Here is a 24,273-nt window from a genome sequence, read left to right as displayed (position 1 = left end):
GGTTATCACACCCAACCTTCCCAACTTGCCGTCCACCTGCCACTCTCTTTCACACGCTCTGTGGTCTGAACAGGCTACATGTATGTAACGGTTATCACACCCAGCCTTCCCAACTTGCCGTCCACCTGCCACTCTCTTTCACACGCTCCGTGGTCTGAACAGGCTACATATATGTAACGGTTATCACAAATACCCCAACTCCACATCTTTCTCGCGAAGCTCCTTATTAGCAAAATATAGTTTCCTACTTTCTCAAGTACCAATCCCAAACAAAGATAAAAATTAGGCCAGGCACAGTGGCTTATGCCTGTAATCCTAGCACTTTGAGAGGCTGAGGCAGGAGGATCACTTGAGGTCAGGAGTTGGGAGACCAGACTGACCAACAAGGGGAAAGCTCATCTCTATTAACAATCAAAAAAAAAAAAGAAAAAAGAAAAGAAAAAAATTAGCCAGACGTGGTGCCAGGCATCTCTAGTCCCAGCTACTCAGGAGGCTGAGGAAGGAGAATCACTTGAACCCAGGAGGCGGAGGTTGCAGTGAGCCACGATTGCACCACTGCACTCCAGCCTGGGAGAAAGAGTGAGACTCCAACTCAAAAAAAAAAAAAAAAATTAAATGACAGCTTCTCTGGAAAGCTTTACCCTGCCTCTCCCATTTGGAAAAAAATTAATTCTCTTTTTGAATTCTCCTTGTGAGTTATCTGTGCCTCTATTCTTTTTACTAATGTTGTTGTCCCTAACAGAACAGATTTTGAAGGGCAGGACCATCTTCACCTCCCAAAGCCCAACATTTATATGTAGCAGGTAATTAATCCTGTTCAAATGGATTAATGCCTATTGGTTTTACTTTGCAGTGAAACACAGACTCAAGCAGCATCTCTTCACAGGCTGGACAACTCACCGGATTTCAGCAGGGAACTGTGCATTTGTCACCAGGAAACTGGAGATTTGACGCTGGTGGAGTAACTTCAAAAAGCTGTTGATCTCTGGGTACATGATTGGCTCTCCCACGAGGGACAATGCGCAGTGCTTTACCATCATTCCTTCTTCAAAGCGCTCTGCTTTGACACCCGGGACTCCTGGAGAAGACAGTGAAAAGGACCCAGCTACATAAGGCAGATGGAGGATGTCACTTACATTTTTCCAAAGATGATTTTATAGGGCAAATTCACTTTTGATACCAGTCAAAGAATACAAAACAAAGGCCAAAGGGCAGGGTGGGACTAGAATTATTAAATCGGAAAAATCAGTCCGTAACCTCATTCTTAGTTTTGGTACTAGTGAAGCTACATCAACACAAGCAGGCAAAACTAGCTTTGTTAGCTAATTATTTGGAGGGTAGAGTAAGTCCCTTTGCATAATTTGCTCAGCTTTGCATTCTTTCATGTTGATCTAAGAAAATAAACTCAGTATATCTGCGTAAGAACAAGCCTGTTCTAGGCCAATCATGGTCCCAAGCATTCCTCAAGTATCCAGAGGTGGGAAAGTAAATGTAGTTGGTCCAAAGCTGTATAGGAGAGAAAAAGAAGACCCCTGTCATTCTCATCTTTGGCTTCATACAGAAGTCACTAGGAGCTTCAAATAATACTGCCGCAGTGGCTCACACCTGTGAGGCCAGGCACAGTGGCTCACACCTGTGATCCCAGCACTTTGGGAGGCCAAGGCAGGAGGACTGCTTGAGACCAGGAGTTCAAAACTAGCCTTGGCAATATAATGAGACCTTGTCTCAACTAAAAATTTTAAAAAAACAAAAATTAGCTGGGCATGGTGGCGTTTGTCTGTGGTCCCAACTGCTTGGGAGGCTGAGGTGGGAGAATCAATTGAATCTGGGAGATTGAGGCTACAGTGAACCACAATTATGCCACTATACTCCAACCTGGATGACAGAGTGAGACTGTCTCAAAAAACAAAAATAAGCTGGGCGTGGTGCCTCACACCTGTAATCCCAGCACTTTGCGAGGTTGAGGCGGGCAGATCACTTGAGGTCAGGAGTTCGAGACCAGCCTGGCAACATGGTGAAACCCCATCTTTAGTAAAAAATTACAAAAATTAGCTAGGTGTGCTGGTGGGCGCTTGTAATTCCAGCTACTTGGGAGGCTGAAGCAGGAGAATTGCTTGAACCCGGGAGGTGGAGGTTGCAGTGAGCCAAAATCGCGCCGCTGCATTCCAGCCTGGGCCAAAGAGTGAGACTCTGTCTCTCAAAAAAAAAAAAAATATTCCACATAGGTCCACCTCCAAAGAGTGTGTTTCATCAGAGTGCGTGCAAGCCTGGACAATGGGTTTTATTAAAGCTTCTCAGATGGTTGTTACATACAGCCAAGGCTGGAAGCCACTGCATAAAGCCAAAGGGGCCCACACCTGTCTGCACATTGGAATCACTTTGGAATCTTAAAATTCCCAGAATCCGGGCCACAGCACAGACCGACTAACCTCTGGTGGAGGGCACAGGCAATTGCAGTTTCTGAAGCTCCCCAGGTGACTCCAGTGAGCGGACAAGTTTAGCAGCCACATTTAGTACCAGTGACACACACCACTCGTGCTGAATCCTAGTTGAACACTGGAATGACCCAAAGAACTTTTAACAATCTCAATGTCCTGGCTGTGTCCCAAACACATTAAATCAGTCTCTGGGGAGGGGCCTCGGGCATCAGGATTTCTAAACAGATCTCCATGTGATTCCAGCATGCAGCTTGGTCTGACAGGCACTGCTCTTGACTCAACGTAGAAGGTATTCAGAGACACACTGTCCTAAAAGTCCTTCAGTGTAACAGAGAATGTGAAAGACTTAGAAAGAGTGTAAGTAGGCAAAAATACATCTCCTGAGAACACATGGACACATAGAGGGGAATGACACACTCTGGGGCCTATTAGACAGTGGAGGGTGGAGGAGGGAGAGGATCAGGAGAAATAACTCATGGGTACCGGGCTTCATACCCGGTGATGAAATAATCTGTACAGCAAACCCCTATGACACAAAGTTACCTGTGTAACAAACCTGCACATGTGCCCCTGAACTTAAAATGAAAGTTAAAAAACAAAGAAAAAAATACGTATCTCCTTAACTCCTGATAGTTGTAAATCACTTATTTCTAGGTTCCCTTTGAAGAATACATTCTCTCTGCAGGACAGAGATTCCTCATGAAGCTTGGGCCTGGGGGAGAAGCGTGTTCATACGTCTCCTGTGTCTCTCATTGGCCATCTTTGAAACGTAATTTTGTTAGCTGCGAACGGTAACTACCTTGGAGAATTTTTGTTGGGATTAAAGGAGATAATGCATGTAAAGGCCTTAGCAGAGTGTCTGGCACACAAGAAACGCTCATTAAGGACGTGGTATTATAACCTTTATTCTGGTTTATGAAACGGATTAGATCCCAGTCACTATCACCTTAACAACAACAAAGAACGTGGTGAAATAAAGTGAAATTCCACTGCTCAGTTGTGCCTGTGTTCAGAAAGTGATTTTATTTTACACACAGTGTTCCGCCAGACCCCTATTGACTTCAATAGGGATGGCACCATGAGTGAGAGGCTGGCAAAGATTCGGAACCAATGAACGAGACACAGGGTTTTTGCTGTTGTTTTGAGATGGAATCTCGCACTGTCACCCGGGGAAGGAGCGCAGTGGCGTGATCTCAACTCACTGCAACCTCTGCATCCCAGGTTCATGTGATTCTCCTGCCTCAGTCTCCCAAGTAGCTGGGATTGTATACAGGGGCACACCATCACGCGCCTGGCTAATTTTTTTTTTTTTTGGTAAAGACAGGGTTTTACCATGTTGGCCAGACTGGTCTCGAACTCCTGACTTCATCATTGGCCCGCCTCAGCCTCCCCAAATGCTGGGATTACAGGTTTGAGCCACTGCACCTAGCCGAGACAGGATTTACTGAAGGGACTCAGAAACAGAACAGTCCAGTGGCAGTGTGCTGCACAGGAGAGCCACAATTGCTTGTAAAAAGCACACAGTTCAGTCAGGCCCAGTATCTCAGGCAGGCAGATCACTTGAAGTCAGGTTCAAGACCAGGTTGGCCAACATGGTGAAGCCCCCATCTCTACTAAAAATACAAAAATTAGCCAGGCATGGTGGTGGGTACCTGTAGTCCCAGCTACTTGGGAGGCTGAAGCAGAAGAATCACTTGAACCCAGAAAGCGGAGGCTGCAGTGAGCCAAGACTGCACCACTGCACTCCAGCCTGGATGAGAGAGCAAGACCTTGTCTCAAAAAAAAAAAAAAAAAAAAGCCACGTAGTTTATACAGCATTTTCACTTAGTACCTTCCCCCAGCAATCTCCACTGGCATCCCTTTATTTAAGCGAAAACACAGGGCCTTGATCCCCTCTATGATCTACATTCCACAGGAAGGGCTAGGGATTCAGATGTTCCTCACAGCCAAAATAAAACCTTCACAGAAAAAAACTAAGAGAATGAATCCCTGGGTTAGCCACTCGTGGATCTCCCAAGCTTGGAGCTCAGAACACACATTCTTCTTAGAACATACAGTCATTCTCAGGGTATGCTTAAGTTAAGTTATTGGTGTCAGGTGTGACACACACACACACACACACACACACACACACTCTCTTTCTCTCTCTCCCCTCCACCTTAGAAATAAGAAAGTGCAAGTAACATGAAAAAACACTCAACATCCCTAATCATCATTTGCAGAGGAATGAAAATTAAAACTACAATGGGATGTCATCTTATACCAATCAGAATAGCTATTATTAAAAAGCAAAACAACAGATATTGGCGTAGATGTAGAGAAAAGGGAACGCTTACACACTATTGCTGGGAATTAGTTCAGCCTCTATAGAGAGACTTCTCAAAGAAGTGAAAACAGAACTACCATTCAACCCACCAATCCCACTCCTGGAAAAGAATTCATATTTAAAAAAACACCTGTACTCACTCGTATGTTCCTCACAGCACTCCTGACAATAGCTAAACTCATGAAACCAACCTAAGTGTCCATCAACAGGTGACAGGACAAGAAAATGTGGTACAAGTGCACCATGGAATACTACGCAGCCATAAAAAGAGCACATTCATGTCCTTTGCAGGAACATGGATGGAGCTGGAGGCCATCATCCTAGGCGAACTAAAAGAACATTAGACATCACATGTTCTCACTTTTAAGTGGGAGCCAACCAATGGGTACACATGGACATAAAGATGGAAATAACAGACACTAGAGACTCCAAAAGGGGATGGGACAGGGTGAGAGTTGAAAAAATACCTATCAGGTACAATGTTCACTATCTGAGTAAAGGGTACACGAGAAGTCTGATTCCCAGCAGTACACAATACACCGATGTAAAAAACATGCACTTTGTACCCCCAATGTAAAATAATAAATGCAAGTAAATATCCAAGAGATCAAACCAACAGAGTACAGACCAAAATGAAAACCATCTCAATGTGACAGCTGACGTCTTCTTTTATGACTATCTAACTGCAATTGTAAGAATGCATTTCATATCGGTATTTTTGGATGGATGAGTAATTTTTTAGGTTACTGAAATCTAAGATCTTAACTTGAGTGAAACAAAGTTTTTAAATAAAATTTGATCCTTAAGCTCATTCTATGTTGTCAAGACAACTCGGCATTAAGCATAACATTTCCTTTTCAAACGCATACCATTAACTATAATCACCCCCATGAGCAGCTCAGTAGAAAGGCAGGTTGAACCTGAACTCCAAAACCAACCTAAAACGCAGAAAGTGGAAGGAGTATCTGCCAGGCCCTGGCCACTGGGACATAGATGCCCTGGGTTCACACTCTAGCTCCACCACGAAGCTAGTCTGTATGCTGGTCAAGCCTCTCCAAGCCCATTCCCTGATCTTTAAAATGGGGGTTTTACACACACACACATACAGCAATTATAACAATTAAATGAAATAAGCTACATGAAATACTTAATGGGGTGCCAGGTCAAGCATATAAACATTCAAACTGTGCTTGCTGCAAATGTTTTTATTTTGACCTGAAAAATAAATTCAATTATTATTATTTTTTAGACAGGGTGTCCCTCTGTCACTCAGGCTGGAAAACAGCGATATGATCAAGCTGACTGCAGCCTCAGTCTCCTGGGCTCAAGTGATCCTCCCACCTCCGCCTCCTCAGTAGCTGGGACCACAGGCATGTGCCACCACACTCAGCTAATTTCTTTTTAATTTTTGGTAAATAAGAAGTTTTGCCATGTTGCTCAGGCTGTTCTCAGACTCCTGAGCTCAAGCAATCCTCCCAGCTCAGCCTCCTATAGTGCTGGGATTACAGGCCTGAGCCACTACACCCAGCAAATTATGTTAATTAATTTAAATAAAATGGTAATTCCATACCATTAAACATGTATATATGGATCACCTCCTATGTGGCAACTACCACTAGACCTTTCTCTCAATAAATAAAACAGAGACAGGTATGTGTCCTTGTGGAGTTTACATTCTAGAGAGTGAGATACAAACATTAAAAATCAAACATAGCAAATCAATCCATTCTGTAACAGAAGAGTCCAACAGAATTTTCCACAATGACGGAAATGTTCTCTTTCTTCACTAATACAGAAGCCACTAGCCACATGTGACTACTGAGCACTTGAAATGTGGCTAATGTGAATGGGAAAGTGATTTTTTAATTTCATTTAATGTTCACTAATTTAAATGGGCCACATGTGGCTAATGGCTGCCACGTTGGATACGTATTTCCATAATATAATAGAAAGTGACAAGAACATGGAGAAGAGCAAGAGGAGGGCAATGAAGATGTGGGATGGCCAGAGGAAAAAGAGGCAGGCCGCCCTGTCACTCAGGCTGGTCAGGACAAAAAGGAAGGTGGAGTTGGAGGAGGTGAGGGGGTGGACCAAGAGGGCACAGAGGGAGGAGCACTCCAGACAGAGGAAAGACTCCGAAGTCGGAGTCCGCCTGATTACATGCAGGGAACCTGAGTGCCGTGCCATGGGTAGCCCGTGCCACATTCTGAGAAGAGGGCGGTGTAAGCTGACCTTTGTTTAAAGTAGATCACATCGGTTTCTACACTGAGAACAGACGGGCAAGGAGCGAGGAGAACTGGCCAACAGACTATAATATAATATAAAAGGAAACTATGGCCTGGACCAAGTGGACAGTGGAGGTGGCACGACAGTGGAGGTGGCAAAGTCGATAAGCTGGCTCTATTATGAAGGTATTGTCACCAGGTCGTGGGACGTGGGGGAGGCTGGCTCCCTCCCTGATGGGATGTGCCCTGAGGTTCTTGGGCTCTCACTCACACAAGAATAGGGAAGAGGACCCTGGCAGCTTGATAATATTGTTGAAGTTAAGTATCGAACTGAAAGAGCTTTGAAGAAAAGCGACTGAGAGAGAGAGGGAGGAGGGGATCCAGAGATGGAGTCCCTAGAGGTAAGGGAGTAGGGGGATTTTAACCTTGGAGTTACTCCCGCCCTACTCAAGTTCTTGCGCAGTGAGAGCAGCTTTTCCACACTTCCTCTGGAGTGACTGATCTTCAATCTGGTATTGGATTGGTTGCCTGGCTCGCAATCAAAGCCTCCTCCCTTGGAGCTTTTGGCGGGCTTTCTAAACAAAGGAAGCTCACCTGGGCTTTCCACCCAGCTGCGTGCGGGCAAGTTAGACAAAGAACTCTAGGTTTCTGGATGGGGAGGTGGATGGAGGCATGGCACTAGGAAGTTCTTCCCTTTGAAAGCAGCCTCTGGTGGACCTGGGAAGAGAAGTTAACATAGTCCCTCAGTATCGCCAAGAGGGATTTTCAAATGGATTGGATGTGGGGTATGAGAGAGCGAGAGGGGCCGATGAAGTTCTTGGCCCGAGCAACATAGCTGCCGTCAGCTCAGACAAAGAAAGCCTTGGGAGTAACGAGACAGGGACGACCACGGACTGAGTCCCACAACACTCACAGTTCTAGGGAAAGGAACAGGGATAAAAACGGACACGACACCACAGAGCAGCCAGGGAGGAAGGAGGAAACCTAAGAGCAAAGACACCAGAAGACACCAATGCCATCTTTTCCAGAAACCAGAAATAAAAATATCATATTTGCACATTTAGACAATCACAAAAACAAACAAAATCCAAAACAAAACAAAACAAAACAAAAATCCCTGATGAACTGATTGTCCCACGACTAAGGCACTGAGAAGCATACGTCAAGCTTGCTTGTCCCCTTCCTAAGAGCACATTTCTACTTCCTGCTGTCCACCACGGGCTGATACAGTGGCCCTTCCAAAGACAAGGGCTGAATGTCATGTCTTCTTGCACTGTCCTCATGGAAATATGATAGAAATTGAAACAGCCCCTAAATTTCTAAAGGGAAGCGTTCCTTGAGAAAAGAGAGACAGTCCAGGGAACAAGAGACACAGTACATTTCAACAGCAAATCTACTGTGCTGTTTCCCATTGTCTCACACACACACACATGTGCGCGTGCACACACACACACACACACACAATCTGTTCTCTTCATGGTGCCCAAATCTTAACCCTTTCACAACTAAACTCTGCTTTGTTATTCTAATCCTTTGGATTTTTTGATTAAGCAAGTTTATCTGACATTTCTCTTATCCTGAACAGCTTCCTCATCTTGGATAATCACAATTACAGTCAGCAGATTAACTAACAAGCATACTTCATCTCAGTGAAAGATGACAAGGCCAGAACTTAAGCTCCCAAAATTTTCATCCTAATGCCATAGCAATATACCAAATAAAACACAAATAAACATGATGTAATGCTCAGTATATATTATTCCTATTTCTAAAGTTTGGGCCGAACAGAAATAAAACATTCTCTTCTTTCTTCTCATAACAATGCAGTTCCTGGCCAAAAATCTTCCCAACAACCCATCCTGGCTAAAAGTCATAAATAGTATCTGTTTGATATAGATATTCCATTTGAGGTTTTCATAAATAAGTTTCAGAAAACAGTTAACAGGTGTTGCTCTCTTCCCCGCATCTACATTTTCTTTATGATGTGTATGTTAGCATACCTGGTTTGTGAAAGCCATCTGTTGGAGATCTTTTATTTCTCGCAATACTTCGCTTCTAGCCTAAAGCATAGATAAAAACACCTAGTAATAAATGATGTCTGTTTCATCTTTGCAACTTCAGTACTGAGGACATTCCTAATAAAGACTGTGCAACACCACTTAGAATGGCGATCATCAAAAAATCTGGAGACAACAGATGCTGGAAAGGATGTGGAGAAAGAGGAACACTTCTACACTGTTGGTAGGAGTGTAAACTAGTTCAACCATTGTGGAAGACAGTGTGGCGATTCAAGGACCAAGAAACAGAAATTCCATTTGACCCAGCAATCCCATTACTGGGTATATACCCAAAGGATTATAAATCGTTCTATTATAAGGACACGTGCACACGTATATTCACTGTGGCACTGTTTACAATAGCAAAGACTTGGAATTAACCCAAATGCCCATCAGTGATAGACTGGACAGGGAAAATGTGGCACATATACACCATGGAATACTATGCAGCCATATAAAATGATGAGTTTGTGTCCTACAAGGGACATGGGTGAACCTGGAAACCATCATTCTCAGCAAACTGACACAAGAACAGAAAATCAAACACCGCGTGTTCTCACTCATAGGTGGGTGTTGAACAGTGAGAACATATGGACACAGGGAGGGGAGCATCACACACTGGGGTCTGTTGGGGAGAACTAGGGGAGGGACAGCGGGGGGTGGGGAGTTGGGGAGAGATAGCAAGGGGAGAAATGCCAGATATAGCTGATGAGGAGGAAGGCAGCAAATCACACTGCCATATGTGTACCTATGCAACAATCTTACATGTTCTTCACATGTACCCCAAAACCTAAAACACAATAAAATATATATTTAAAAAAAAAAAAAAAAGAATGTGCAATCACTTGATATTTGCTGAACAGATGGAAAACTGAGCTAAAGAAACCTCAGCCCTATTTTCTGGGAACGATTTCTCCCTGCCATGGTAGTACTTAGAAGAGGGCAGGCAGTATTTTGAATAGATGCTGAGTGGCACTGGAATTCTGACCCACTTTTAATCAATATAAAGTTAATTTTGTATGTATATCAAAGGAAAGCTAATAAAGGTCACGAAAAGAAAGATATTTTTATAACTCAGTGAAATAACTGAAAAGACAATGATTGCCCTCAGAATTAAGAACACAAGGCCAGGTGTGGTGGCTCATGCCTGTAATCTCAGCACATTGGGAAGCCAAGGTGAGTGGATCACCTGAGGTCGGGAGTTCAAGACCAGCCTAAATACACGGAAAAACTCTGTCTCTACTAAAAAGACAAAATTAGCCGGGCGTGGTGGCGCATGCCTGTAATCCCAGCTCTCGGGCCGAGGCAGGAGAATCGCTTAAAACCAGGACGCAGAGGTTGCAGTGAGCTGATTGTGCCACTGCACTCCAGCCTGGATAACAAGAGCGAAACTCCATCTCAAAAAAACAAAACAAAACAAGGAAGCATTGAAAACATCAGGGATTATCTTCCAAAGCTGCTCAGGACTGGCCACTGAGCTCCAGCACGGGAACTCCAACAATAAGCAACGATCCCCAGAGCCGGGTCCACCTCACACCCAACTGAACCAGACCCGGGAGGGACAGCAGGCGTTCTTCCTAATCGGGCAGGAACTCACACTAGAAAGCAAAGGACGCCAAGCCAGAGTGAGGGAAATGATTCATGAGCTAAGAGTGGACCTCCAAAAAGAGGCCAAAGTGGAGATACCCGGAATATCACCAACTACGAAAGAAATGCCTTCAAGCCTCCGAAAAATGCCTATAATTGCCAATTTATACAACAATTCTGTTTGCAAGCATTTCTGTTTAAGCCTGAAATGTGTATTCCCACAGACACAATATTATTAAAATAAAAGTTAAGGCTGGGTGCAGTGTTTCACACCTGTAACCCCAGCACTTTGGGAGGCTGAGGCTGAAAGACTGCTTGAGCCCTAGAGTTTGAGATCAGACTGGCAAACAGCGAGACCCCCAACTCTACAAAAAATTTTTAAAAATATTAGCTGGGTGTGGTAGCATGTGGCTGTAATCCCAGCTATTTGAGAGGCTGAGGCAGGAGGATTTGTTGAATCCAGTAGTTTGAGGCTGCAGTGAGCTATGCATGCCACTGCATTCCAGCCTGAGCAACAGAATAAGGCCCTATCCCTTTAGGGTCTTTTTCAGTTGAAATTACTTGCTGCCAACAAAACAGAAAATACAATCAATATTCTGAAGTGCTAAAATTCTATAATGCTGTCAGTTATCATTTTAATAGAAATTACATAACATTTTTTTCTTTGAAATGTTACAGACTACCACCAGTTTTCTAGAAGGGCTCTGGATTCTTACAAATTATGTACTTTACCCTTTTATAATTAGGGTTTTTTTCTTTTCTATTATCATATAGTTTCACAGCAAGATTCACTATGACTATTAACAGCAATAAGATAGATTTTCAAAAAGTAATGGCTTGTTTAATCTAACTTAGAACACAGAAAAGAGCATTAAATAGTCACCAGGACCCGAAAACTGCAAATTAAGGGATCTCTCATTCATTGTGAAAATGTAAAACAAATGAAAGCCAGGCACGGTGGCTCATGCCTGTAACCCCAGCACTCTTGGAGGCCCAGGCAGAAGGATCATGTGAGCCCAAGAGTTTAAGACCAGCTGGGGCAATACAGGCAGGGAACACATTTCCAGAAAAAAATTTAAAATTAGCTGAGTGTGGTGGGATGCACCTGTAGTTCCAGCTACCTGGGAGGCTGAGGTGGGAGGATCACTTGAGCCCAAGAGGCAGAGGTTGCAGTGAGCCAAGATGCTGCCACTGCACTCCAGCCTGGGCAACACGGCGAGACCCTGTCTCAAAATAAATAAAGTAAAATAAAAATAAAACAAATGAGGCTCCCTTATACCTATGTGCTGGCCTGCCTACACCCATCACACCTTCAGACATGCACCTGCTTTCTACTAGCTTAAAGAAAAATTGATCTACTAACCTCAAGAGCATCAATGCACAAATATCAACTAGTTCCACTCTGAAAACCCTTCCAGCAAATTTGCTGCTGATTAAATACACAGATGTTTTGCTGACATGGTAACATGTTACCAAGTCAACCAATTCAGACATGAAAAAAAAATCCGTTGTAGGAATTACCAGGGTAAAATAGATACTGCATAAATACCACTGTTAAGAATGAAATCGGTGGCAGTTGTTGAATTCCTTCCATCTTCTGCATCCTAATGCCTATTCAGCATCCATAGACATGCTCTATTCTTTCTCTCTGCTATCCTGCATCCTTCATCCCTCAAGAGAATCTACATGTTCAAACTCTTTTGTTTTCCTTACACTGTAAGAACCCACAGACAAACCATTTGAGACACCTGCTGATTAACATAAGGCTAAGGTCACTACTGGACACCCCTTTCTGCACAGGACAAGCCCCTCACCAGGACCAGCAGACAATTTTGAAAAACACGTGCTCATGGAACTCACCTAACACATTTTATTAACATCAATAAAGTCTACCTCATGGTTTATTCATTACAAATTTCCATTTAAGGTGCATTTGCAAAAATGCTCCTGTCAGAAAAATTACTATCAAAACTCAGATCGTCATTCTGTATGAAGGACATCTCAGCATAAAGAAATGAACGTCTATTCTTCAGGGGAAGGCTGCTTCCACCCCACAAAAACGGCCCAAGACACAGTTCATTCAGGGAGATCCCAGGATGTCCAGGAAACACACGCCCTCACTCATCATCCCATTAGCTCCTTACGCATTCAATCAAAAAATCAACTTCATATAAAAATAAAAATACTGGCATTTCCTGCTTCTGATATTACTATCTGTGATGATTAATTTTATGTGTCAACCTGTGTGGGCCATGGCGCCCAGATATTTGTTCAGCCATTATTTTGGGTGTTTTCTGTGGTGGTGTTTTTTGGATAAGATTAACATTTAAATTGGTGGGCTTTCAGTAAAGTAGACTGCCCATCATAATGTGGATGGACCTCATCCAATCACTCAGAGGCTTTAATATAAAAAGACTGACCTGTTCCAAGTAAGAAGGAATTCTGTCAAGAGAATGCCTTTGAACTTGAACTCCCAGACTGCCTTGGTCTCCAACCTGCCAGTCAACCCATGAGATGCTGAATTTGCTGAGCCTTGTCAAATACATGAGCCAACTCCTAAAAATGAATGAATGAATCCCAATCTCAGTCTCTCTTTCACTCTCCACACACATGCACACACATGCACACAAACACACACATACCCACTGGTTCTATTTTTCTGGAGAACTCTAACACACTATCCAAAGTAAAATAAGACTTTGCCTTGAAATTTATTAAAAAGACACATAGCTTATTCGAAGATCAACAATCAATTATTAACTAAACCAACAATGAGTCTAGGAAAAGCCAGTCAAATTCCAGATGTGGGGCTTCCTAGTTCTTTACCAATAGTTTCATTTAATTTTCCAAAACACTGGTAAAAGACACTGCTTTATCCAAGTCAGAGAAAGAAATCTGTTCCCTATCTCCTGCCAACGAAAAATGCTCGAAACTAAAAATCAAGATGAGAAATTAAAATAATCATTAGCATCTTTGTAAATGTACAAAAAAAAATTCAGCCCACACACAGACACAAATATGTACAGGTCAACTTTCCCTAGAAAATTCATAAAGAATAAAAGTGTAATTATTAATTATCGTTTTTTTGAAGATGGAGTCTTGCTTTGTCACCCAGGATGGAGTGCAGTGGCACATGAACTCGGCTCACTGCAACCTCCATCCCAGGTTCAGGTGATTCTCCGGCCTTGGCCTCCCAAGTAGCTGGAATTAAAGGTGCATGCCACCATGCCTGGCTAATTTTTGTATTTTTAGTAGAGACGGGGTGTCAGCACATTAGCCAGATTGGTCTCGAACTCCTGACATCAGGTGATCCGCCTGCACTGGCCTCCCAAAGTCCTGTGATTACAGGTGTGAGGCACTGCACTCAGCCTACTAACTTATTATTATCTTTTATAAATTACTATTGATCTTGAACAATTATTTGCATGACTTTTCTCCATTTCTCATATTATTCTCAAAATAATGAGAAATAAGTGAGTCCATTTTCATACTGCTACAAAGAACTGCCCGAGACACAGTAATTTATAAAGGAAAAAGGTCTAATTAACTATCAGTTCAGTATGGCTGGGGAGGCCTCAGTAAATTTACAATCACAGCAGAAGGCAAAGGGGAAGCAAGGTGCCTTCTTCACAAGGCAGCAGGAAGGAGAAGTGCAGAGCAGAGGGGGAAGAGCCCCTCATAAAACCATCAGATCTCATGAGAACACACTATCACCAGATCACCAGAGGGGAAAGGGCCCCCATGATTCAATTACCTCCACCTGGTCTCTCCCTTCACACACAGGGATTATAGAGATTACAATTCAAGATGAGATTTGGGTGATGGGGACACAGTCTAGCCATATCAAGTGGTAGGGAGTATTGTAATATTATGAATGAGTGGCCAGAACAGAACAAATTTCCTTACATAAAAGAATCACCTGATCTTCAGAATGCTAATTACTAGGGTTTCTAAAGATTCCCAGATATGCTGTTAACGCCCTAAGAGTGCCTATATCAAAACAGCCTTGGCTGGGACTATTTTTTAATGGTTGCACATGACAGGAAATAATAATACAGGAGAGAAGGAGTCACCAGTGGTAGGTAGAGACCAGAGCACACAGATTCAACAGGGAACCTAACAAATCTCGATTCATTGCCTCCAGCTGTTGCTTTATGAAGCCGTCAGAGGTAGAGTAGCGATTCTCAAAGTGCGGTCCCCAGGTCACCAGCATCAACACCAACCAGAAACCTGTTAGAAATGCACATTCTCGGGTGGCTCACACCTGTAATCCCAGCACTGTGGGAGGCCAAGGCAGGTGGATGGCTTGAGTCCAGGAGTTTGAGACCAGCCGGGGCAAGATAGCTAGACCCCATCTTTACAAAAAATTAGCCAAGGGTGGTGGCCTGTGCCTGTAGCACCAGCTACTCAGGGACCAAGGCAGAGGCGGGAGGGTAATCTGAGCTTCGGAAGTGAAGGCTGCAGTGAGCCAAGATGGCACCACCACACTCCAGCCTGGGTGACAGAGTGAGATTCTGTCCAAAAAAAAAAAAAGGCACACTCTTGGGCTTACTCATCCAATCTCTGGGAAAGTAGACCAACAATCTGTTTCAACAAGCCCTCCAGATGATTCTGATGCATGATAAAGTTTGAGAACCAGTGACCTCTAGTAAAGTCAAATATTTGTTAATATAAGGCTGAAATAAATTAGGAAATTCAAAAAATGGAGTGGCTGAATTTTTACCACATCACTATGCATTATATGGAAGAAACTGCCATTTATATTATCCCTCCTTTTTTGAATAAGGCATTCATTTAAAAAATGTTTTCCCACCACTAACATTAGTTAAGACTTTCCACTAACCTAAAATTTTCAATCCATTCAAAAGGCTGCTCAGCTCAGCAAGACAGAACAATGGTAAATGTTTCTAAGAAGGTTGATGGTACATTCTCAGGTAAAGCTTTCAAGTTGAATGCACCATATTATAAGTTGCTAAACTGTACTTATTTATTTATCTATTTTTAAGATGGAGTTTCGCTCTTGGCACCCAGGCTGAAGTGTAGTGGCACAATGTCGGCTCACTGCAACCTCCGCCTCCTGGATTCCAGCAATTCTCCCGCCTCAGCCTCCCAAGAAGCTGGGATTATAGGCGCCCACCATCACATCCAGCTGATTTTTGTATTTTTAGTAGAGATGGGGTTTTGCCATGTTAGCCAGGCCGGTCTTGAGCTCCTGACCTCAGGTGATCCACCCGCCTCAGCCTCCCAAAGTACTGGGATTACAGGCGTCAGCCACTGCGTCTGGCCAAGTTGCTACACTGTAAATATTTAGTTCTTCCATCATGTGGGATGTAAAAGCTAAAAAGGCAAAATATACATAATACTTCCACAAAGTTTTCACTTCCTTATAGGAAAATTTGCCAATGGAAACAAAATCCTATCAAAGAGGCAATTCTTCGGCCAATCTGATTCAGACTATTAACAGGCATTAGCATTCCACTGCAGAGGGAAGATAAATACCTTTAAACTGCTTAATCATGTTCTGATGGTTTTCAATGGCTTCCTTCAAGATCATTTCAGGCTGGTCCATCTTCCACCGCCATTCAGTGCCCACAGGGTTGGTGTGGTGCCTAGGAACAAGATGCGTCGTTTATGATGAAGTTGTCCAATTTTAAATCACAAGATCAGGGCTGGTTTCCTCCTAAGAGTTTAACCATTTATGGTGGTATTTTCCAGCTTATTTTAAATCATGACACCTAACAGAGAGGGGTGGATAGAGAAATCACTCAACTCTTTCCAGAGATATTGGTCATCTAATTGACTCAGCTCCAATGACAGGCTGACAGAACACTCTCTGCTGCTTTAACCATGTTAACTATGGACATACATGCTAGGCGTGGTGGCTCACGCCTGTAATCCCAGCACTTTGGGAGACAGAGATGGGTGGATCATTTGAGGTCAGGAGTTTGAGACCACCATGGCCAGTATAGTTAAACCCCATCTCTACTAAGAATATAAAAAATTAGCTGGGCGTGGTGGTGGGCAACTGTAATCCCAGCTACTCAGAAGGCTGACACAGGAGAATCACTTGAACCCTGGAGGCAGAGGTTGCAGTGAACTGAGATCGCACCACTGCACTCCAGCCCAGGCAACAGTGTGAGACTCCATCTCAAAACAAAACAAAACAAAAACTGTGGTGGCATACACAAACAAGGCAAACTGTCACCACATGTTACTATCATTGAGGTCAACACTTCATAAAGTGAGGGAGGACAGCTGAAATGCTTGCTTGGAAATCATACTGACAGGACCTGAGAATGTGTTTCTCTTTTTTTTTTTGTTTTTTTGGAGACGGAGTTTCACTCTTGTTACCCAGGCTGGAGTGCAATGGCGCGATCTCGGCTCACCGCAACCTCCGTCTCCTGGGTTCAGGCAATTCTCCTGCCTCAGCCTCCTGAGTCGCTGGGATTACAGGCACGAGCCACCATGCCCAGCTAATTTTTTGTAGTTTTAGTAGAGACGGGGTTTCACCGTGTTGACCAGGATGGTCTCGATCTCTTGACCTCATGATCCACCTGCCTCGGTCTCCCAAACTGCTGGGATTAGAGGCGTGAGCCACCGCGCCCGGCCAAGAATGTGTTTCTCTTGATGCAGGCCTGGGAAAAGGACAAGAAACGCCACCCGAGACCCAAGCAGCTACAACACAAATGCCATTATGGGACCAAAACCACTGCCAGGGTGTATCCTGCCCCGGGAGCCAAAGCCCCTGTATCTCCATATTCCTGAGGTCCCACCATCATCACTCCATGGCCATACAAAAGATTACAATCATCTGTAATCTCTTGGGTTACATAAAATCTTTTGGGCTGGGCACAGGGGCTCACGCCTGTAATCCCAGCACTTTGGGAGGCTGAGGGGGTCAGATCACAAGGTCAGGAGTTTCAGACCAGCATGGCCAACACAGTGAAACTCCGTCTCCACTAAAGATACAAAAATTTAGCCAGGTGTTATGGTGCACGCCTGTAATCCCAGTTACTCAGGAGGCTGAGGCAGGAGAAATGCTTGAAGCCGGGAGTTGGAGGTTGCAGTGATCCGAGATTATGTCACTGCACTCCAGCCTGGCAAGAGGGTAAGACTGTCTCAAAAAAAAATAATAATAATCGTTAAGGGGGAAGGAATTCTTAGAAACTCATTATACAAGGCCAGTATTACTCTGAAAACAAAACAAGACAAAAACACAACAAAAAAGAAAACAGCATGCCCATATTCCTGATGAACAAAGCTATAAAAATACTCAACAAAAATGTTAGCAAACAGAATTCAACAGCACATCAAAAAGACGATACACCACAATCAAGCAGGATTTTCCCCCAAAGATATAAGCATTGTATGCACAAATCAATAAATGTGATATATCACATCAACGAAATGAAGGACAAAAACCATCAATCATCTCAATGGATGCAGAAAAAGCCTTTGATAAAATTCAGCATCGCTTCATAATAAAAACTGTCAACAAATTACGTATAAATGGAATGTACTTCAACATAATAAAGGCCATATACAACAAACCTGTAACTAACATTATACTGAAGAGAAAAAAAAGTAGAAGGCTTTTCCACTAAGGACTGGTGGAAGACAAGGATGCCCAGTGTCACCACTCTTATTCAACATAGCACTGGAAGGTCTTGCCCAGAGCAATAAGGAATAAAAAGAAATAGCGGACATCCAAATTGGGAAGAAGGGCATTAAACTGTCCCTGTTTATACACAACATAGTCTTATATAGAGGAAAACCTAGAAACTACACCAAAAAACTCTTAGAACTGAAGAATGTAGTAAAGTTGCAGGATACAAAATCAACACAAAAATCAGTAGAGTTTCCCTAAACTGATAACAAACTAGCTGAAAGGCAAATCAAGAAATGAATTCCACTTTAAATAGCGACACACAAAAAAAATACCTAGAAATGAATCTGACCAAGAAGGCAAAAGATCTCTGCAATGAAAACTGCGTATCACTGAGGAAAGAAATTAAAGAGAACACACACACAAAAATGGAAAGACATTCCATGTCTATGGGTTGGAAGAATAAATACAGTTAAAGTTACCATGCTACCCAAAGCAATTTACAGATTATATGCAATCCCTATCAAAACACCAAATATATTCTTTACAGAATTAGAAAACAATTCTAAAAATCACATGGAACCACTAAAATAGCCAAACAGCCAAAGAAATCATATGCAGAATGAACACAGCTCAAGGCATCACAGTACATGCTTCAAAATATACTACAGCCAGGCGCGGTGGCTCACGCCTGTAATCCCAGCACTTTGGGAAGCTGAGGCAGGCAGATCACAAGGTCAGGAGTTCAAGATCCACCTGGCCAACATAGTGAAACCCCGTCTCGACTAAAAACACAAAAAATTAGCCAGGCGCAGTGACGGGCGCCTGTAATCTCAGCTACTCAGGAGGCTGAGGCAGGAGAATCACTTGAACTTGGGAGGCGGAGGTTGTAATGAACCGAGATCATGCCACTGCACTCCAGCCCGGGCAACATTGCAAGACTCTGTCTTAAAAAACAAAATACTATAAACCTATTGTAACCAAAGAACCATGGTATTGACATAAGAACAAACACACCGACTCATGGAACAAAATAGAGAACCCAGAAATAAACCCCAATATTTACAGGAAACCAACTTCCAACAAAAGCGCCCAGGTAATACAGCGGGGAAAGGCAATCTCTTCAATAAATGGTGCTGGGAAGATGGGATTTTCATACACAGAAAAATGGAACTAGACATTCATCTCTCATCAAATACAAAAATCAACTCAAAATAGATTAACGACATAAACATAAGTCCCGAAACTGTGAAATTACTAGGAGAAAACATAGAGGAAACACTTAAAGACATTGGACTGGGCAATGCTTTTAGGAATAAAACTTCAAAAGCAGAGGCAACAAAAGTAAAAATAAATAGACAATTAGGATGATATCAAACTAAAAAGCTGCTGCACAGCAAAAAAAAAAACAAAAACAAAAACAAAAACTATCAATAGGGTGAAGAGACAACCTGAAGAATGACAGAAAATATCTCCAAACTATTCATCAATAATATTTCCACATCCTTATAATATTCAGAAAATACAAAAAATTTAAACAATCCAACAGCAAAAAAAAAAACCCCACAAATCTAATTTTAAAAAGGGCAAATTTCTCAAAAGAACATATGCAAGTGGCTAACAGATACATTTTTAAATGCTCAACATCACTAATCATCAGAGAAATGCAAATCAAACCCACAATGACATTCCATCTCACCCAAGTTAGAATAACTATTATCCAATAATAAAAAATGCTCACAAAGATATGGAGAAAATGGAACTCTTATACACTGTTGTTGGCAATGTAAACTACTACAGTCATTATGGAAATCAATATGTAGATTCCTCAAAATACTAACACTAGAACTACCATATGATCCAACAACCTCACTACTGAATATATATCCAAAGGAAGGGAAATCAGTATGTTGAAGAGACATCTGCACTCTCATGCTTACTGCAGCACTATTCACAATCGCCAAGATAAGCAATCAACATGAGTGTCCATCAACAGATGAATGGATAAAGGAAATGTGATATTCACAATGGAATATTATTTAGCCCTATGAAACATAATGTGGCTGGGCATGGTGACTCACGCCTGTAATCCCAGCACTTTGGGAGGCTGAGGCTGGTGGAACACTTGAGGTCAGGGGTTTGAGACCAGCCTGGCCAACTTAGTGAAACCCCATCTCTACTAAAAATACAAAAAATTAGCCAGGTCTGATGACATCCACCTGTAATTCCAGTTACTCAGGAGGCTGAGGCAGGAAAATCACTGGAACCCGGGAGATGAAGATTGCAGTGAGCCAAGATTGTGTCACTGTACTCCAGCCTGGGTGACAGTGAGACTCTAAAAAACAAAAAAAAAAAAAAAAAACAACAAAAAAAGGCTGAGCACAGTGGCTCAAGCCTGTAATCCCAGGAATTTGGGAGGCCAATGCAGGTGGATCATCTGAGGTCAGGAGTTCGAGACCAGCCTGGCCAACATGGGGAAACCTCATCTCTACTAACAATACAAAAATTAGCCAGGTGTGTGGCGCACATCTGTAATCCCAGCTACTTGGGAGGCTGAGGCACCAGAATCACTTGAACCTGGGAGGCGGAGGTTGCAGCGAGCCGAGACCGAGCCACTGCACTCCAGCCTGCGCAAAAGAGCGAGAGTCTGCCTCCAAAAAAAAAAAAAAAAAAAGAATTTCACATACCATAAAATTCTCCATAAATTTTATTTTAAATAAAATGTATACATCATTAGCTTTTTGGTATGGTTATAGAGTTGTACATCCATCACCAAAATCCATTTTAAACATTTTTTCATTCCCAGCAAGAAACCCTGACCCTTTGATGTCACTCCTCAATCCCTGTATCCCCTCTGGCCCTAGGCAACTACTAATTTACTTTCTGTCTCGACCGATTTTTCAGTTCTAGGCAATGCACAGAAATGCAATCTTACTGTAGATGCAGTCTGTGGTGACTGGCTTCTTTCACTTAGTGTAATATTCTCAACATTAAGCCGAGCTGCAGCTTGTGTCAGGACTTAATTTCTTTTTATTGCCAGATGACATTCCTCTGAAGGGATACACCACATGTTGTTTCTCTGTTCATCAGTTAATGGACATCTGAAGTATTTCTACTTTTTGGATATTCGAATATATTTTCATGTGCTTACTGGTCGTTTGTATATCTTATTTGGAGAACTGCCTATCAAGATTTTTTGGGTTACTTCTTCAAGACAGATACAACTCTTTTCTTCCACCCTTCCCCCACCTCTCAGGCTAACCATAAGAAAGGAAAACAGACAAAATTCTCAATTCAAAATTTCAAAGAATAAAACTTTCAAACAAAATTTTAAAAACAGAAATAAGAGGCACATAACAATGAATGTGTGATATCTATACATACATATAAATAACCAGTATATCCTTCTGAAAATTGGTAGAATAATTTTATCTACCCGTAACAGTCTACTTCATATGTTCTATTTTGAAAAAAATCACATCTATGTACAGCATGTTGTAGTTTAAAAACACTGTCATCAGCCAGGTCCGGTGGCTCATGCCTATAATCCCGGCACTCTAGGAGGCCAAGACCGGCAGAATGCTTGAGGCCAGGCGTTTGAGACCAGCCTGACCAACATGGTGAAACCCCCATCTCCACTAAAAATACAAAAATTAGCCGGCATGGTAGCACGCATCTGTAGTCCCAGCTACTTGGGAGGCTGAGGCAGGAGAATTGCTTGAACCTGGAAAACAGAGGTTGCAGTGAGCCAAGATCGTGCCACTGCACCCCAGCCTGGGTGACAGAGTGAGACTCCATCTCAAAAGATTAAAACCCCACTGTCATATACAGAATCTCACTCAAGCAGTTAAGCCTTACAGCAACTCTGTAAGGAAGGTACAGGGTTTTATAGTTGAGAAACTGAGGCTTGGAGGCTACTTTAATAATCTGCTAAAAGAAAAGGACAATAATAAAAGCAATGATGTAACATTTAAATCAATTTTTAATGAACCTTTTCTGACACTTTTGTTATATATTTCATTGAAACAGATGGTAAATTATAAATTTAAAAGCTTGTATGTTAGTCCTTCTTTACCAGAAGCCATAGTAAATGAAACATCTCCACTTACTTAGATCTTTCTAAAATCTTATTAAGAAATTTGTTAATCATACTGTTTACGTTCTAAAGCTCTGAGTGAATGTTTTGCTCAAGAAACCGAAAGACTGCATTGTTGGCTGTGAACAAGAAACTAAGACTGAGGAGCACTACCCTTTAGATTCTGTTATTTCTTTTGCATCCTGACCTGGAAAAAACCAACTGCTTATGCAAACAATCTTAAGAAGAGATTAGGATTTATACTGACTGTAAACTGTGAAACAAGAAAAACTAGGACACAAAATACTTGCTTATTTGTCCTACAACCTAAGTATAATGCAATCCAAATACTACAGTCCACAAAATCACATGGCTAACATACTTTTGTCTTGCGAGTGCTCACCCTATAATGTTTCAAACCCTGTAGGCACTATTCTATCCCTAAAAAGGATATTTTTTGTCGCATTTTATTTGAATGCTGCCAGGTTCCGGCAATCCCCTTCACTGAAATAGTAACTGTAGACCACGGTAGACAGGTTACTTCAACCTCAGCACAACTGCCATTTTGGGCTAGGTAATTCTTTGTTGTGGAGAGCTGTCCTATGTATTAGGGAATGTCTAGCAACATCCCTGGCTCCTACCCACTAGATACCAGCAGCACTCTCTCCTTGGTTCTAACAATCAAAAACATCTCAAGACATTGTCAAATGTTCCAAGACTCCGCATGGGACAAGAAATAGCAATTTTGCCCCCAGCTGAGAACCAGTGATTTAATAGGATGACCTAAGAGACACTTTCAGTGTTTTATTTTTTGACCACATACCTAGATTACTAAAAGAATAAATACATGTAAAAGAACTGGCTGGCATGGTAGCTCACGTCTATAATGTCAACACTTTAGGAGGCTCAGGGGGAAGCATTGCTTGAGGCCAAGAGTTCGAGAACAGACTGAGAAATGTAGTGAGATCCTGTCTCTATCGAAACAAAAATAGTAATAAATTGGATAGCCACTGTGGCACAAGCCTGTAGCTGGAGCTACTCAAGTGGCCGAGGCAGAAGGATCACTAGAGCCCAGGAGTTCAAGGTTCCAGTGAGCTATGACTGCACCACTGTACTCCAACCTAGGTGACAGGGCTTCATAAGGGACGACGGTATTGTGGCTACATTATTTTTTAACAGACCTTTTACTTACATTTTCATTTTACATGATCTGTCAGTTGAAGCATCTACTGATAAAACAATATGATGGCTAGGATTTGTATCAAAACAGGTAAATGGAATATAATTATCTATATGATGATAAATGTTCACAGAGGTTCATTATACCATTCGCTCTCTGCTTATGTTCAAAAAACTCCACAATAAGAATTTTTTAGAAGTGGGTAGAAGGGCTAACATAGGCCTCAGTAGGTACATGAAAAACTTGCTGTTAAACAAAGCATTATGTCTGAGGCAAACAATAAACAGCTGAATGCCTGGGAAGAACAGCTGGGCACCAAAGCTAATCTGGTGAACTGGAGCACTGAAAAGCACCTGCATATGCCTGGGGTTTAGAAAGACACACTCAACAGGATACATGATAAGAAGCGGCCTAGGAAGACCCTAAACTTCCACCTATGCCCGATCCTTAGGCTCAGCCAAGCAGGAAGCAAAAGTTGAGGCAGAGTTGTAAATGGCCTGGCTAAACTTTAAAAGAGTGATCCAGGCTGGGTATGGTGGCTCAAGTCTGTAATCCCAGCACTTTGGGAGGCCAAGGCAGGTGGGTCACTTGGGGCCAGACCAGCGTGGTCAACATGGTGAAACCCTGTCTCTATTAAAAATACAAAATTAGCCAGGTGTGGTGGCACACGCCTGTAATTCCAGTACTTGGGAGGCTGAGGCATGAGAATTGCCTGAACCCAGGAGGCGGAGGTTGTAGTGAGCAGAGATCCCACCACTACACTCCAGCCTGGATGACAC

General features: G+C 42.5%; 1 protein-coding gene across 6 annotated transcripts in view; it reads right to left on the bottom strand.

Moving 5' to 3' along the window:
* LOC116540884 (S-adenosyl-L-methionine-dependent tRNA 4-demethylwyosine synthase TYW1) overlaps positions 1-24,273 on the bottom strand; it is a 309,103-nt gene that overhangs the window by 179,532 nt on the left and 105,298 nt on the right. For all 6 annotated transcript variants that reach the window (XM_032264675.1, XM_032264672.1, XM_032264670.1 and 3 more), the window contains 2 exons: positions 16,133-16,242; positions 901-1,078 (listed from right to left, as the gene is read on the bottom strand). In XM_032264675.1, coding sequence (XP_032120566.1) covers positions 901-1,078; positions 16,133-16,242 — 288 coding nt within the window. The remainder of the gene's footprint in view (positions 1-900; positions 1,079-16,132; positions 16,243-24,273) is intronic.

This window comes from Sapajus apella, unplaced genomic scaffold, assembly GCF_009761245.1.
Source record: "Sapajus apella isolate SASKATOON/1434 unplaced genomic scaffold, GSC_monkey_1.0 scaffold146, whole genome shotgun sequence".
NCBI lineage: Eukaryota > Metazoa > Chordata > Mammalia > Primates > Cebidae > Sapajus > Sapajus apella.
This window is presented reverse-complemented; position numbering and strand designations above follow the sequence as displayed.